Source organism: Schistocerca gregaria, chromosome 5 (assembly GCF_023897955.1).
Source record: "Schistocerca gregaria isolate iqSchGreg1 chromosome 5, iqSchGreg1.2, whole genome shotgun sequence".
Taxonomy (NCBI): domain Eukaryota; kingdom Metazoa; phylum Arthropoda; class Insecta; order Orthoptera; family Acrididae; genus Schistocerca; species Schistocerca gregaria.
This window is the reverse complement of record NC_064924.1, coordinates 543389099-543403778: the sequence shown is the minus strand read 5'-3', so window position 1 is coordinate 543403778 and position 14680 is coordinate 543389099. Positions and strand designations below refer to the sequence as shown.

Genomic DNA, 14680 nt, shown 5'->3' with positions numbered 1-14680 from the left:
AACACCACCAAATCATCCTCATCGACTAGCATTCTCGGTAGACCAGGCTGGTAGTGCCATTTTACTGTCGCAATTATGCCTTGGCCCATTGACTGCCATTATATAGTCATGTTGAGATAAAAATGAGACCATTATCAGATATGAGAATCCTTTTACCATGATGTGAAGGGGCAATAGAAAAGCCTTCTGTGGCAGTTCTCTCTCTTCTAGAACTTGTGGCGCAAAGTGTGTGTGGAACCATTCAGTTTTTCAAAATTTCACTATTCATCCACACTTCTTTCTGGCCGTACAACACACAGGGAGATAGATAGTTGTGTATCCTGGAATGCTTGAGGTGTTTTTGATTTTCTGATCACTAGTAGTTTCACTTTGTGGTTCCCACAAGTATTAGTGGTGCACAGAATTGTAGTGCATTCTTTAGATGACATATATCCAGGAGCATGAACTTCACTTTCAAATGCAATGGTTCTGGTCGGTAGACATTTCCAATACAGACCACTTTCGTCTGCGTTATAAATTTTCTTCTTCCACAAATTTCTGGAACTTGTCACAGAAGGAATCGGCTGCTGCAACATTTGAACTAAGCTGCTCCCCTTGTTCAGTAGGTTCATGAATCCTGTGCATTTTCTGAATCTTGTTAGCCATCCACATCAGGAATTAAATTCTTCCTCTAACCCTAGAGCTTCACCAAAAACTTTAGGTTTATGGCACACAATGCGTTTGAAACAATTACACTTTTTTTTGGCTAAATCATTGCAAAAGAGCAACATTTAGCTCATGAAATGTAGAGCTCCTCTTCGAGCTTTTTCATGCAAATGGCCCAGAACCAGAAACGCATTTCCCGATGAAACCTTTCATTTTCTGCATATTCTTTTTAATATCCCAAACAGTCTGCATTCCAATACCATAATTAGCACTTAGTTTTGCATTAGTTTCCCACTTCTTGATTCTTTAAATTTATTCAAATTTTTGTTTTAAAGTCAACAAGTGTTTCCTTCAATTCTTTTACAAATTTCTTTCAACTTGCTTTGTTGATGCTTACACACAGATTAACACAAGAGAACTGAGTCATTTTTGATGTACATTGGACAGACTGGATGATAACAATGGAAATGGCATTTATTGTCCTGTGGTGGGTTGTTTATTGCTGTTTGCTAGAAAAATATTGTGCTCGCAAATAATCTGCAAATTGGATAATCTGCACACAAATAATTGGGAGTACACTGTACTGTTGTTGGCCTAGTACCACAGCAGTAGAACCCATGTCCACTGGGAGGATAATGATGTAGCCATAAGTTCTTAGGATATGAAAATCATAGAGTTCTACAGAGGACAGATTAGGGGCATGTTATAGGGACCTACCCCAGTTTCTCAGAACTATGCAGGGGGAAAATGTCATTACAACATGTCTTGGGTTCCCAGCACCCACATGGCTGAAACTTACATTAATTTCTTCAGTCTAAACAAATCTTTTCAGTCACTATTCCCTTTACTTGCTCCCTTTAAATTTTCCATAGCTCTTATTTTCTGACCAGTCTATTTTTCCACACTTCCACCTCACTGTCTACTATGTATAATGTACAAGGTGTACAACTTTGTTTCCGCCATTTGTCGATGGGTGGCGACAACAGCGAGTAACGTTCGAAAGAAACAGATCGCAGACGTCAGGCAGTTACCTTGGACCTTGGTCAATATGACCTCATTTAAACATTCGTTGATTTGTTTCTGCATCATAAAGTCGTTTGTGATCAAAATTGTCAGTTTATGAGCCTAATTCTCGTCATTTGCAGGAGGTGTTACTGTTTTGTTTCAACATGAAGAAAACAGCGGCTGAGTCTCATCAAATGCTCTCAAGTACATATGGTAAGGATGCTATTAGTGAAAGAACATGTTGTGAATGGTTTCAATGATTCAAGAAAGGTAATTTTAACATCATAGACCAGCATAGTGATGGAAGAGAGAATGTTTTCGAAGCTGCAGAATTGGAGATGTTGCTGAGTGAAGACTCGCGTCAGACTCGAGAAGAATTGGCACGATTAGTGGGAGTGACACAACAAGCCATTTCAAAACATCTCAAGGCTGTGGGCATGATTCAGAAAGAAGGAACTTGGATCGCTTGTGAGCTAAAACCAAGAGACGTTGAACGGCATTCATGTGTTTGTGAACAGTTGCTTCAGAGGCAAAAATGGAAGGGATTTCTACATCGCATTGTGACTGGGGACGAAAAATGGGTTGATTACGATAACCATAAATGCAAAAAATCATGGGGATATCCTGGCCATGCTTTCATGTCAATGGCCAAACCGAGGCTCCAAGAGCATGCTCTGCACTTGGTGGGGCCAGCTTGGCATTGTGTACTATGAGGTGTTAAAATTAAGTGAGACAATCACAGGTGCTCGTTATCAAACACAATTAATGCATCTGAGCAGAGCATTAAAAGACAAACAGCTGCAGTACAGCAAGAGGCACAATAAAGTGATTTTGCAACATGACAACGCTCGATCCCACATTGCAAAAGAGGTCAAAACGTACTTGGAAACATTAAAATGGGAAGTCCTGCCCCACCCGCCATATTCTCCAGACATTGCTCCCTATGACTATCAGCTGTTTGGACCAATGGCACATGGCCTGGCTGACCAAAACTTCTGATCTCATGAAGAAGTCACAAATCAGATCGATTCGTGGATCGCTTCAAAAGATGAACAATTTTTTCGACGCGGGATTCGTACGCTGCCTGAAAGACGGGAGAAAGTAGTGGCCAGTGATGTAAAATACTTTGAATGATATACGTGTAACCAATTTGTTTCATTAAAGCCCCAAATGTTGGGGAAAAAATGGCAGAAGCAAAGTTGTACACCTTGTACTTAGCTTTCCACTGTTATTAACTCTTGCATGATCTCTTGTCAGTAACATTTGTCTTGCTTATTATCTTATCTTCCATCTTTAAATTCTGAGGTATTCAAATTTTGTTTGGTGCAGTCCCTAACATTCAGTCTTTCCTTCTTATCCTGTCCAGCAAGTCCGTGCTGACCATGGGTTCTGTGTGACTTTCCTGTAACTCTCCCAATTTCCTAAACCTTGCCAATACTTTTCCTTCATCCCCCATCCTTCTCGTTCATCCCTTCTGCCAGAAGAAGGAACTACTGGCTCTGAAAGGTTGCACATTTCCATAATTTTTATATGCATTTTCTCCTGCCTCTGACTGGTGAGTAGATTTTTATCCATACAGTTCTATTACATTTTCAAAAATTAATTATTTCAGTGGTGAATAATCATTTTGCCACATATCAAATAATGGAAAATCTTGTTATGGAATGGAATCTTGTATGGAATAATGATAATATGAATCAAGGTAGACTGCTACTCACCACAGAGAGGAAGGGTTGAAGAACACACAAGTACGCTTAAGAGTTCATCATTGGATGTTATTAAGCTAGAGGAAAAATCCTTCATCAGAGTTAGAAACACACACACACACACACACACACACACACACACACACACACACACACACAATTATTTGTTTCTCTTGTGCATATTAGTTTGCATTTGAATCTCACTACACCTAATGTTCCTGTTCATTATGGTAAACACACCTTATCAGCTATCTTTCTGACATATGTTCCATGAGTTGTTGATAATTTCCCTACCCGGATCTCAAAAACAGACACTTAAAATATAGCAATTAACTGCCAAAGCAGAATTTGCTGCAGAATCTCAAACCATGCCTATCTCCTAGAAAGCAGTCAACCGTATGTCATAACTGGCATTGAAAGATGGTTGAATCAAGAAGTATACAGTCTGTTCTAGTAATTGTTTCACCTGATGTTGATTTGCATACTGAGCATCTAGTAGCTTTGCCTGTCCTAAAAAAGCCCATGTTAAGTCCATGCTTACTCTGCCAATCTCCATCTCACACTGCAGGTTCAGGAATCTATATCGAACCTCTTAACAGAACCAACAAAGTCTTATATACACCCTCCATTTGTCTGCCCAGTCCTGCAACAATGCAGCAAATCGACAGCTGTGCTGAGACCCCACAAGTCATGCTAGCCATCTTTACCACTTCTACCAATCTCCAGAAACAAGCAAGAACTCTCTCAGATCATCTACCTGATGTGACATTTCCTCCTGGGATACATATCAAGTGCACATTTGAATCATTCCCTTCGCATGATGCTAATACCCCACGAGGTGCAATTATGTGCCCAATATTGGAAATTGCCTACAACTAACAACCCCTTATTACCCTTATGCAGCTGCCCAGACTTCAGAAGAGAGATCACTGTTCAAGGAGGAGAGGGAAGTCTTGCTCATTCTCGTTCGTTATCAGTGGATGCAATACCTTAGACCTATTCTGAAGTATGGGACCATCTTTTTGCTCATTTATCACAGTTTTCCACATGAGACAGATCTTAATTTTGAGATGACCTACTAGTCACCTGAATCCGGCTGACAATTGTCAATGCAGCTGCTAGCTGTTTGTGAATAGCAGCCAGAAGACAAATAATAAGAAGAGCTTACAACCAAACAGAAGCACATAAAAAACTAAATTAAGCACTATGCACAAACTTTAAGTTGCAGCTGCTGCAAGTGCCACTGATATTTCAGGATCAGGAGCACTAGAGGGTGGCAGCAGGAAATAAGTTATTTTTCTTCTACCAGCCAGAGACAGTTTTATGCAAACTTAGCTGGAGAGTTCTTACTTGTGGTGAGTTTAATATTCCTTCCCTGCCTGAGAGTATCAATTGAGGACACACAAAATTGTTGATAAGTTTTGGATTGAAAATAGATGCAAATATTTCCATTAAAAAGATGTTCCTATGACTTTAAAGGATTATCAGATTGTTCTCAAGTTTCAGCTGCATCAAATGGTTAAGATTTCCATTGGCTTTTGACTAAGGACTTCTTGGCCATAGCAAAGTGGTTATGATTGTTGTGTCTTAATTTAGGTATACCACCAGCTGTGATGTCATTTGTGCTTAGTTAGTTGCCAGATAAGACACCTGTTCGTCACACACACATCTGCCTTAACTGATTCAGCTCATCAGTGGGATACGAGTGATTAAACATCACCATGGCTTGATCCAAAACTCATATCACTGAATTATTAAAACAGTTACATGTAGTTGGTCCTTTGTAAAAATCTACCCAACTTTTATGTTAGATTTTAGACAGCTAAAAGTAATTTATTGTCCAATTACAAAGGTAATCTCAGATATAGCACTTTTGCAAAATTAATTTTTGAATGTTTATAGACTTCTCTTGTGAAATGACCCCGTCTGCATCTGCATTACCTCCTAAGCTAACTGATGGGAGCAAACTGCAAATGACTGCCCCTGTCCCCCTCCAGTTAGCTTCTGATCTGCTCATCTTCTGTGATTGACTAGCGTGCTCCTTTCAGTTATATCCAGTACAAAGACCAATGTACTTACCAGTAAATTAGATGCCACCTTGCACTAGTATTAGCATTCTTCTTCTGCTCTATAATGTGTGTCATTTGGCAGACAATAATGTAATGGCACTTTAGGAGGGTCATCAGATGCCAAAATTGCAAATGTGCAAGGTTATCTCTCTGTTCATCATCAGTGTCTGTCTGCTTGTTTAAAGCAGTTTAATGACTGACAGTTATTACTGCAATTTTTAACACCTATTTCACTTGGTTGATGTATCCCTCAAGGTTCTTGTTCATAATAGGATCTTCTGAATGTATGAACCAATTAGAGATCTGACAAGAATCCATGTTACTATACAAGGAAAGTTCATGCCACTTTAAGGAAATATAAGGGCATTCAACTTTAAATAAAGCTGGCATTTTATCTTGGGATCAGTGTGTTCTCAACTTTAAAAATTTGTGATTAGAAAATGTCAGATGGACAGCATGCGAAACCATTTGCTACAAAACGAAAATATGCTTTTGGAGTAAGTATTTTTCATTTCATGTAACAATTAAATCAACAATGGGTGGTCTGTAAAAATTTGAAACACCTCTGTATTGAATAGCTATATTCTCTTTTTATAAACATTTTGTCCCAATGGTGCCTTTGAAACATTTCTGTATATCTTGCTTTATTTAATTTCAAATGATAATTTTGCTTACAGCACAGTTTCTTCATCTGTTCTTCCCGAACCTTGTGCGTGAGACAGCCTATGAGCTCTTCTATTCATCACTGGGGCAGCACACCTCTGTTGGCAATTATTGGAATGATCCCTACCACAAGGAGCTATACTACAACTACAGCAAATTCTTGCCGTATATTAATAATGAGTTGGAATCACCATATAGCTCACAGTATAAGTATGGTCTCACAAAGTTAGAAAATCTTGTACTTATTGGTGGTCCTGATGATGGTGTCATTACACCTTGGGAGTCTAGGTTAGTAAATTAAGCTATATCATTTTTTTACACAAATAATGGAGGCTGTGGTATGTAAACTAAATACATTTTTTCTGTTTCAGTCACTTTGGGTATTATGGTGAAAATGGAAGTGTGATAGATATGAGGAAACAACCTGCATATGTTAATGATACACTTGGTTTACAAACACTTGATTTAAAAGGAAAACTATTACTGATTAAAATTCATGGTGTTAGCCATCTTCAATGGCACAGGAATGCAACTGTTATTGATAAATTTTTGCTGCCATTTTTAGACTGAAATGACTTTCAGAATAATTGTTTTTCTTGAAATGAACATTTAATTCTAAATAAATAGTGATTTATTATACAAGGAATTCAAAAATTTGTTTTGTATTTTTTAATCTCAACCATAATGTGATGGATGTTAGTCAACTGAGAACGAGCGTTAGGTGTAAGAAGCTTGTGGAAACGATGGTAGTATTGTACTAGCTGTGTAAGTGCCAGCTGCAGCAATGAGGATCCTGTGATGAAGCTTGGGAAGGATGTCAACACTTCCTGGCTTAATTCCTCCAGTGACCGTTTCCAGTTGTTGGAAAATGATTGAACCAGGACGAGAGATTTACCTGAAAGAAATAGAAACATGTGAAACTTAAGTTTCTCCTGGCCTATAAAATGTCAAACAATTTCCAGGAAAGCAGCCAGGGCAAATCTTCAACAGGTGCACACCCCCATCATTTTCAAGACACATATGCAATGAGAGAGCACAGTGCAAATTCTCATTTAAAATTAAATCTTGGGACAGATGAAGAGAAACACACACACACACACACACACACACACACACACACACACACACACACAGTAAACCACTAGCCCATCACAAGACTGAACGTGGCTGTCAGACATTGACAGTGAATATTAATACCAACAGGTCACCTGGTAGCATGAACACTGCCCTCCTGTTGCTTAACCTGGGAGAGAGCAAAATTCCAAACAGAATCCTTTTGTGTTTATATGATCAGTAGCTAATTTAGTCTCAACTATTCCCTTAATAACACTATCGCAGTACCCCTGATTCAGCCCATGGACCATGTAATTTTAGAGTCAATTAAGCATCATTATCGACATTCTCTTCTTGTGTTCTTGCTGAATGAATGTGAAAACGACTCTACTGAGACCATGTTGTTTTCCAAACAGCAGAAGCATGAAGAGTCGGAGAAAAGTATGGCCAGTGGCCATCCATTAACGTTGATTTGCAGTCACTAATGAGTGACAGTGTTGAGCCAGACAATTCAGAATAATTAATTGCTGACACCTTATACACTGACATGCTCCATAAGCTTCCAGGAGGAGGAGAAAGTGATGAATATGATTTTGCTAAGTGGGAGAATCAGGAGAATGGTGAGATAAACCAAACTTTAAGAGAAGACGACCTAATCAAAAGCATGCAGGAAAGTAGTGATAAAGAAGACATAGAAGGAGAGAGCATGAAGATTTCCCACACCGCTGGTGCTGAAGCTGCAGACATCTTCCTGGAGTACTTTATTCAATGACTAGACATGTGCAGTACTGATGTAATGCTTGTAAAGCTGTTGTGTGATAATATGTAACAGCAGCATGCTTTATCATTGAGACAACAAAAAAAATTGGGACATCTTTCATAGTGAGTGATATCACTCTATATATGCACTCTTAAGGACTAAGTTTTCTATGAAAATGAACATATTTTTGGATTCGATAAAGTATGGTCGCTATGTGTTTTAAAGTAAATTTCAGCCATTCTCGGTAATCTGCGGGATTAGTGAGGGTAATGTACCTTCTGAGACATTGATAATTAATATTCACTATAATTATTTCTGACATTGGTCACCTTTGGTTGTGTTATGGTTCTATTTGTTTATGGTATGTGTTTTGTCACTTTGCACATGTCCACATATCAAGGTTTTAAATTTTCTAGCACAGCACTCTCTTATTGCATTTGTGCCTTGAAAATGGTGGGGGTGTGCGTCTGCCAAAATATCATTGGTTATTGAAGATGGCACATGGCTGCATTCCCATAACTTATTTTAGAACTGGAACATAATTGTGAACATCAATGAAAAAATTCTTATGTACTAGGAATGTAAAAATAATGTTACTGTGTAGCGCATGAACATTCTTTGAATAATGGATGAGATAATCTAAAGAATACTGGAAACGTTTTGTTCAAAATTCAGTCAATCCAACATACGATATTTTATCACACTAACATCTGCAATTTCTGATTGCAATTAACCAAAACACAAGATACAATTTTTCCCAAGAAAATATCATTCGGTTACACTGATAGGCATTTTTGTTACACAGTGCACGAGTTAGTATTTGCCCATCATGAATAGGCATAACAGGTGTATGAAACACACCAAACATACAGCTTTGCATTTTATATAGAAAGGTGGAAGGGGCAGAAAGAAAAGTGAAGGGACTATTGATAACAGCTGCTTCGGCACTTTATGCAGAATCAGTGGCAGTGAGAGAAAATATATACTGGACCGTGATTCAAACCTGGGATCTCCTGCTCACTAGGCAATTGTGTAAACCACTGCACCACTCAGACACAGTGTTTATCACAATTGCGCAGACTATCTTGGCACGGCCTCTCGATTGATCCATATTCCCACCTAGTGCCACGCAGTCCCTGTCTGTATCCTCCACAGTTACTACTTTGAGATTCCCGCAGGAGGTTGGACAGTGTCTATTCTTTTGGACATGTCAGAAGGAATACATGCCAAGTATTCAAGTAACATAGATATGTATCTCAACATAAAGAGATCAAACAATGGAAAATTCAGGATGGAATGTGACACCCCCCCCCCCCCCCCCGCCCCTCCCTCCAGTCTCTCTTCTGCCCTCTGTCTAACTGCCCTACCCTCTCTCCACTCCGTACTTGGGTGCTCTCCAGCAGCACTTCACGGTCCCCAACCCTGCTACCCCCCCCTTCCCCACTCCAGCCTCCTCCTTACCCCCACCCAGTTGCCACTCCCATCATCCACTGCTGCTGTTGCTCACAGTGTTTCAGCTGCCAGACACTGCAGGTGTGTGTGTGTGTGTGTGTGTGTGTGTGTGTGTGTGTGTGTGTGTGTGTGTGTGTGTTGGTGGACCAGTTTATGTTTTATACAGGGTGGCGCAGGGGAACGGGAAATTTCGAACGTTACAGTTGGCAGCACTGTAGCGCCGGCAGATGTTCGAAACTTTGCACAATTGATGTGAACGCATTGCCATTTAGTAATCATGGAGAATTGGACTGGGGCGGAACGTGCAGTAGCTGTGATAACATTTTACAAAAACGGTGATAGTGCGACTGCCGCGCAGAGAACATTTTGACATTACCAGCTTGAACGTCATGGACGTGTCCCACCTGTGCATGCGATTACAACGTGGGTGCATAATATTGAAGAAACAGGATATGCCTTGAAAAAGAAACCTCCAGGTGGCATTCCAACGGTACATACCCCAGAGAACATTGCATCTGCTAGAGCTGCAATCGAGAGAAGTCCTCACCGCATCTTCGCTAGGGGTTAAGCGAGGAAGCTTACAAAGAATACGGGACAAATTAGGCTTCCATCCCTATAAGTTGCAGATTGTGCAACACTTACATGAATGAGAACCAGTGTCACATATGGAGTTTAGTAGCCAGATATTGGCTAAAATCAACGAGGACGCGATTTTCCTTGGTAACTTATGGATATCAGACGAATCCCATTTCCACCTGAAAGGATTTGTGAACAAACAAAATTTTCCTTATTGGGCACAGGACAATCCTTGTGAGTTTCACCAGCGACCGCTACATAGCGCCAAGGTCACACTATGGTGTGCTGTATCATGTCATGGTGTTATCAGCACTTATTTTTTTGAACGTGAGGATGATAGTGCAGTGACAGTAACACCCGCTCGATATGTTGAAATGCTTCAAACACCAAGACTGTACGAGCTTAATCTTAACATCAAAAACATGTGGTTTCAGCAGGACAGAGCCACGTCACACACTGCTCGACAATCGATGGCAGCAGTTCGCCAATTGTTTGGAAGACGCATTATTTCACGTAACGGTGACATTGCATGGCCTGTGAGATCCCCTGATCTTACTGTGTGCGACTTCTCCCTGTGGGGATATCTTAAAAGGCAAGGTGTACCGTACACGTACTGCAACAATCCATGAACTGAAGGAGAACTTTGAAAATGAAATCATTGCCATTCCCCAAGATTTGCTACACCGCGCATTCCAGAGTTCCGGAGTTTTCATAACAGGCTGTTAGAGTGTGAACGCCGTATGGGAGCACATCTTTCCGATGTCATCTTTAAAAAGTAGACGCTTTTGGACATTTTGATTGTAAAGACATACTGACTAATGGCATACTGAATACATTCACTTTCGTTAATAAATTACTAGTTTTATGAATTTATTAATGGAAATGACATTATTTCGAAATTTCCCATCTCCCTGCGCCACCCTGTATTTACATAAAATGGTTCAAGTGGCTCTGAGCACTATAGGACTGACTGAGGTCAGTCCCATGGACTGAGAACTACTTAAACCTAACTAACCTAAGGACATAACACACTTCCATGCCCGAGGCAGGATTCAAACCAGCGACCATAGCAGCATCGTGGTTCTGGACTGAAGCATCTAAAACCGCTCGGCCACAACGGCTGGCTTTACATAAAAATTGTGTGAAACTACATCATCCTATGCAAAATTGTCCAGTACAACAAGCAGAAAATTCCAGCTAGAAATGATCTACTGTAATGTACCATACAACAATGAAAACAATCAATCTACTCTCCAAGTGATGGCAGAACATACACATAGAAGAAAGTTGTAATTAGGCAATATTTCGGAGCACATGGCTCCTTCTTCAGGCAAAAGGGTTGAAGCGGAAGGAAGAGGGTTCAAGGGAAAGGACTGGAGAGGTCTAGGAAAAAGTTTAGATTTAGGGAAAGACACCCAGAACCACGAGTCGGGAGAATTACCACATGGGATGAAAAGAAAAGTCTTTCCAGGAGGTTAGTTACACTAACTAAGATAAAGACAAACCATTAGAGCACTGCTGTGTCATTGAGGTGTTGCGAATAATACAATAAAATAAACCCAAATGGTCTCTTTAACTAATACTACTAAAAAAATATAGAGACATAGAACATCAACAAAAGTGATAAAACATTTGCTATCCTCAGAGAGTATAATACTGTGTTAAAGACAGGAGAATTTTAATAGAACAAGTTTTGTAACCCTCACAGATTATACAACCTCAGATATTATGTTGCAATAAAGTTGTTTTCACAACTGAAAGAGAATTGTAAATCACACTGTTATATACACAGTGACAACACTGCATGTTTTCATATTATGAATTCATATTATTAGAATTCCACCAAACACAGGATGTTAGTCTCCAAAGCATTGAAACTGAAATTGTGATGTGCCGTTGTAGGCCAAACATAACTCATGTCACGTGATCTCACCAGCTACTGACAACAGATATTCAGAGCCTAGGCCACGTAATGTAGTCAGTCAATAGCAACATCACTGTTAAGTAGTGCAAACACAAACAGTAAAAGTTTATGGTTTAAATTAATAGTCATAATCTGCATATAATATACAGATAATATTGGTCTTTTTTGCATGTGTTACACTTTATGATACATCACACAAATGTGCTAGTAAAATTTTAAATAATGAATAAATGTCTGGTCTTCTGGGCTTGAAATTCTTTTAAGAGGCTGGTTTTCAAAGTGTTAAGTATTAAATGAGAGTCTAGCTCTCTATGACTTAAGGAGTTCGTCCAACATTTTCACAGTAACACAATTCATTTTGTGTAAAAGGAAATTTATGTTGAAACTAATGCTACTCAAACCACCATTCATAATTTTTTTTTTTTTTTTTTTGCAACCTTTAGAAACAGGTTCATTTCAGCAGCTGCTAGAGAGCTTCAGAAAGTAGGCATTATTGCTCATGTGCAGCTACAATGACCTAGAAAGCCTGTGTGTTCGTACGAATTTACATTACATCATAAAACAAACAGGCCATGAGAGGCTATTCCAACAGCATCAGAATTTGATAAACCACACTAAAATGCATAATTCAGTTTAAAGTGCACATTCGTATGTCCAGATTCACAATGAAGTAGGCCCCAACCTGATATTAAGTTTTTCAGTGTGGTTTCAGGATGTAAATTTTCTTGGAATACCTCTATTGTATTATCTCATGTTAGGTTCTTTATTAAGGCATAATGCCATACGTGTCAGGAGATGAAAATGTGCACTTGAAATTTAGTGAACAGTAGAAACTATCTAACAGTTTGGCCTCAAACAGTTCGTTTTAAATAAATTGACTGCCTCTGTGCAAAAGATTAATAAAACTCCAATTTCTTTAGCAAACTGACAAAAATAACTTCATTATTCTGCAAGGTGCTTAATGCTTGACAGCCAAAAACTTGGAAATCTAGTAATATCAGAAAACAAACTAACAACAATTTTAGCCTTTCATAATTCGCTTGATAGCTCTCAGCCACAGAAATCTGTTTTATTTTCATTTGATATGAGAGATTGACATGAAAAGGAAACAGCAAAATCGTTAGGAGTGACACTTCAAGTACCCAGAAGTGGGGAGAAGGTGCTGCTCCTACGCGACTCAACTACGCATGCGTGTGAGCTCACTGGAAAGTGCTCAAATGAACCTAATGTAAACAGTTGTGACGTCACCCTCATCGCAAGCAGTTTGTTGCTATGAAGTACTGCACAGTCTTCGTCCTAAAGCCTTTGACACATTTTGCTGTTGACAGCCGTTAGAGTATCATTTCTTACCAGCCAAAATTACAAAAATTTAACTAAAAACTAGAACACTGAAAAATTCCTGGCTTTTTGCTGGTTTCCTCCATGACGAAAAAATTCCCAGATTTTTCCCAGGTGTCCTGGGGTGTATACAACCTTTGTGATGAAGGTAATTGGAGAAACAAAGACAGGGCAAAACTCTGACAGAAGTGACAATATGGCTTACTGTTTGTCCACTTTTTCTTTGCAGACTATGACAAAACATGTTATTTTTAATCTTCATTGATCCATTAGGGATTGTGGGACGATGGCTGGCATGAACTTCGTGATGCAATAATTTACCAACAGCCATATATATTGCAGAAATTTATTTTATTTTATGAACTTCTATGTGCTACTAGTTTCGGCATTACATTGATGCCATCTTCAGGCCCCACTCGTGACACAGACTCAGTCTGTGTCTCCTGGCCATCAAGAGCTGTTGCAGGCCGATTTGATTCACGGATCCAGTTATATGGCTCCTTCCGTGTATAGCGATTTTACGACTATGATGAGTGGGGCCTGAAGATGGTATCAATGTAATGCCGAAACTAGTAGCACATAGAAGTTCACAAAATAAAATAAATATCTACAATACATATGGCTGTTGGTAAATTATTGCATCAAGATGTTATTTTTAAGTTCACAATCAGATTATCAAATGGCAAAATACTGATGACTGGTATTTTCTGTGACTTTTCAAAAGCATTTGATTAGCAACAATGTTCTCTTTGATAAGCAAAATTTTACCTACATCTACATATATACTCGGCAAACCACCTTATGGTGCATGGTGGAGGGTACTTTGTACCACTGCTAGTGATTCCCTTTCCTGTTCCACTTGCACATAAAGCAGAGAAAAATGAAATTATAAACAGCTGACCAGTTGCAATGGATAAAGAAACTGGTCAGCTGTTTATAATTTTATTACATGGAACCATTGCTGTTGTGCAGCTATGTTTAAAATATCAGAGAAAAATGGTTGTCTAAATGCCTCTACACGATCCCTAATTTCTCTTATTTTGTCTGTTTTGTGCTTACACAAAATGTATTTTGAGAGCAGTAGAATCATTTTGCAGACAGCTGCAATTCTGGTTCTCTAAATTTTCACAACTGTGTTTTGTGAAAAGAATGTTGTCTTCCCTCCAGAGATTCCCATTTGAGATCACGAAGCATCTCCGTAATACTAATGTGTTGACTGAACCTACCAATAACAAATCAAGCAACACGCCTCTGCATTTTTCCTTTTATCTGACCTCGTAGGTTTTTCAAATACTCGAGCTGTACTCAAGAATGGGTTGCATTACTGTTCTGTGTGTTGTCTCCTTTATAGATGAGTAACACTCACTTAAAATTCTCCCCCTAAACTGAACTTGACCATTTGACTTTGCAGTGTTATGTCTAGATATTTAATCCTTTGCATTCTGTAATACAGACACAGGGTGTCTCTGAGCTCTCTTATTTAAATCAC

General features: G+C 39.1%; 2 protein-coding genes across 2 annotated transcripts in view; one reads left to right on the top strand and one right to left on the bottom strand.

The window, feature by feature from the left end:
• The window catches only part of LOC126272074 (lysosomal thioesterase PPT2 homolog), a 38691-nt gene extending 31957 nt beyond the window's left edge, over window positions 1–6734 (top strand). The window contains exons 4-5 of the mRNA XM_049974621.1: window positions 6103–6376; window positions 6460–6734. Coding sequence (XP_049830578.1) covers window positions 6103–6376; window positions 6460–6658 — 473 coding nt within the window. The 3' untranslated portion in view covers window positions 6659–6734. The remainder of the gene's footprint in view (window positions 1–6102; window positions 6377–6459) is intronic.
• LOC126272071 (vacuolar protein sorting-associated protein 52 homolog) overlaps window positions 6676–14680 on the bottom strand; it is a 106823-nt gene continuing 98818 nt past the window's right edge. Inside the window, exon 12 of the mRNA XM_049974617.1 lies at window positions 6676–6983. Within this exon, the coding sequence (XP_049830574.1) occupies window positions 6736–6983 (248 nt within the window). The 3' untranslated portion in view covers window positions 6676–6735. The remainder of the gene's footprint in view (window positions 6984–14680) is intronic.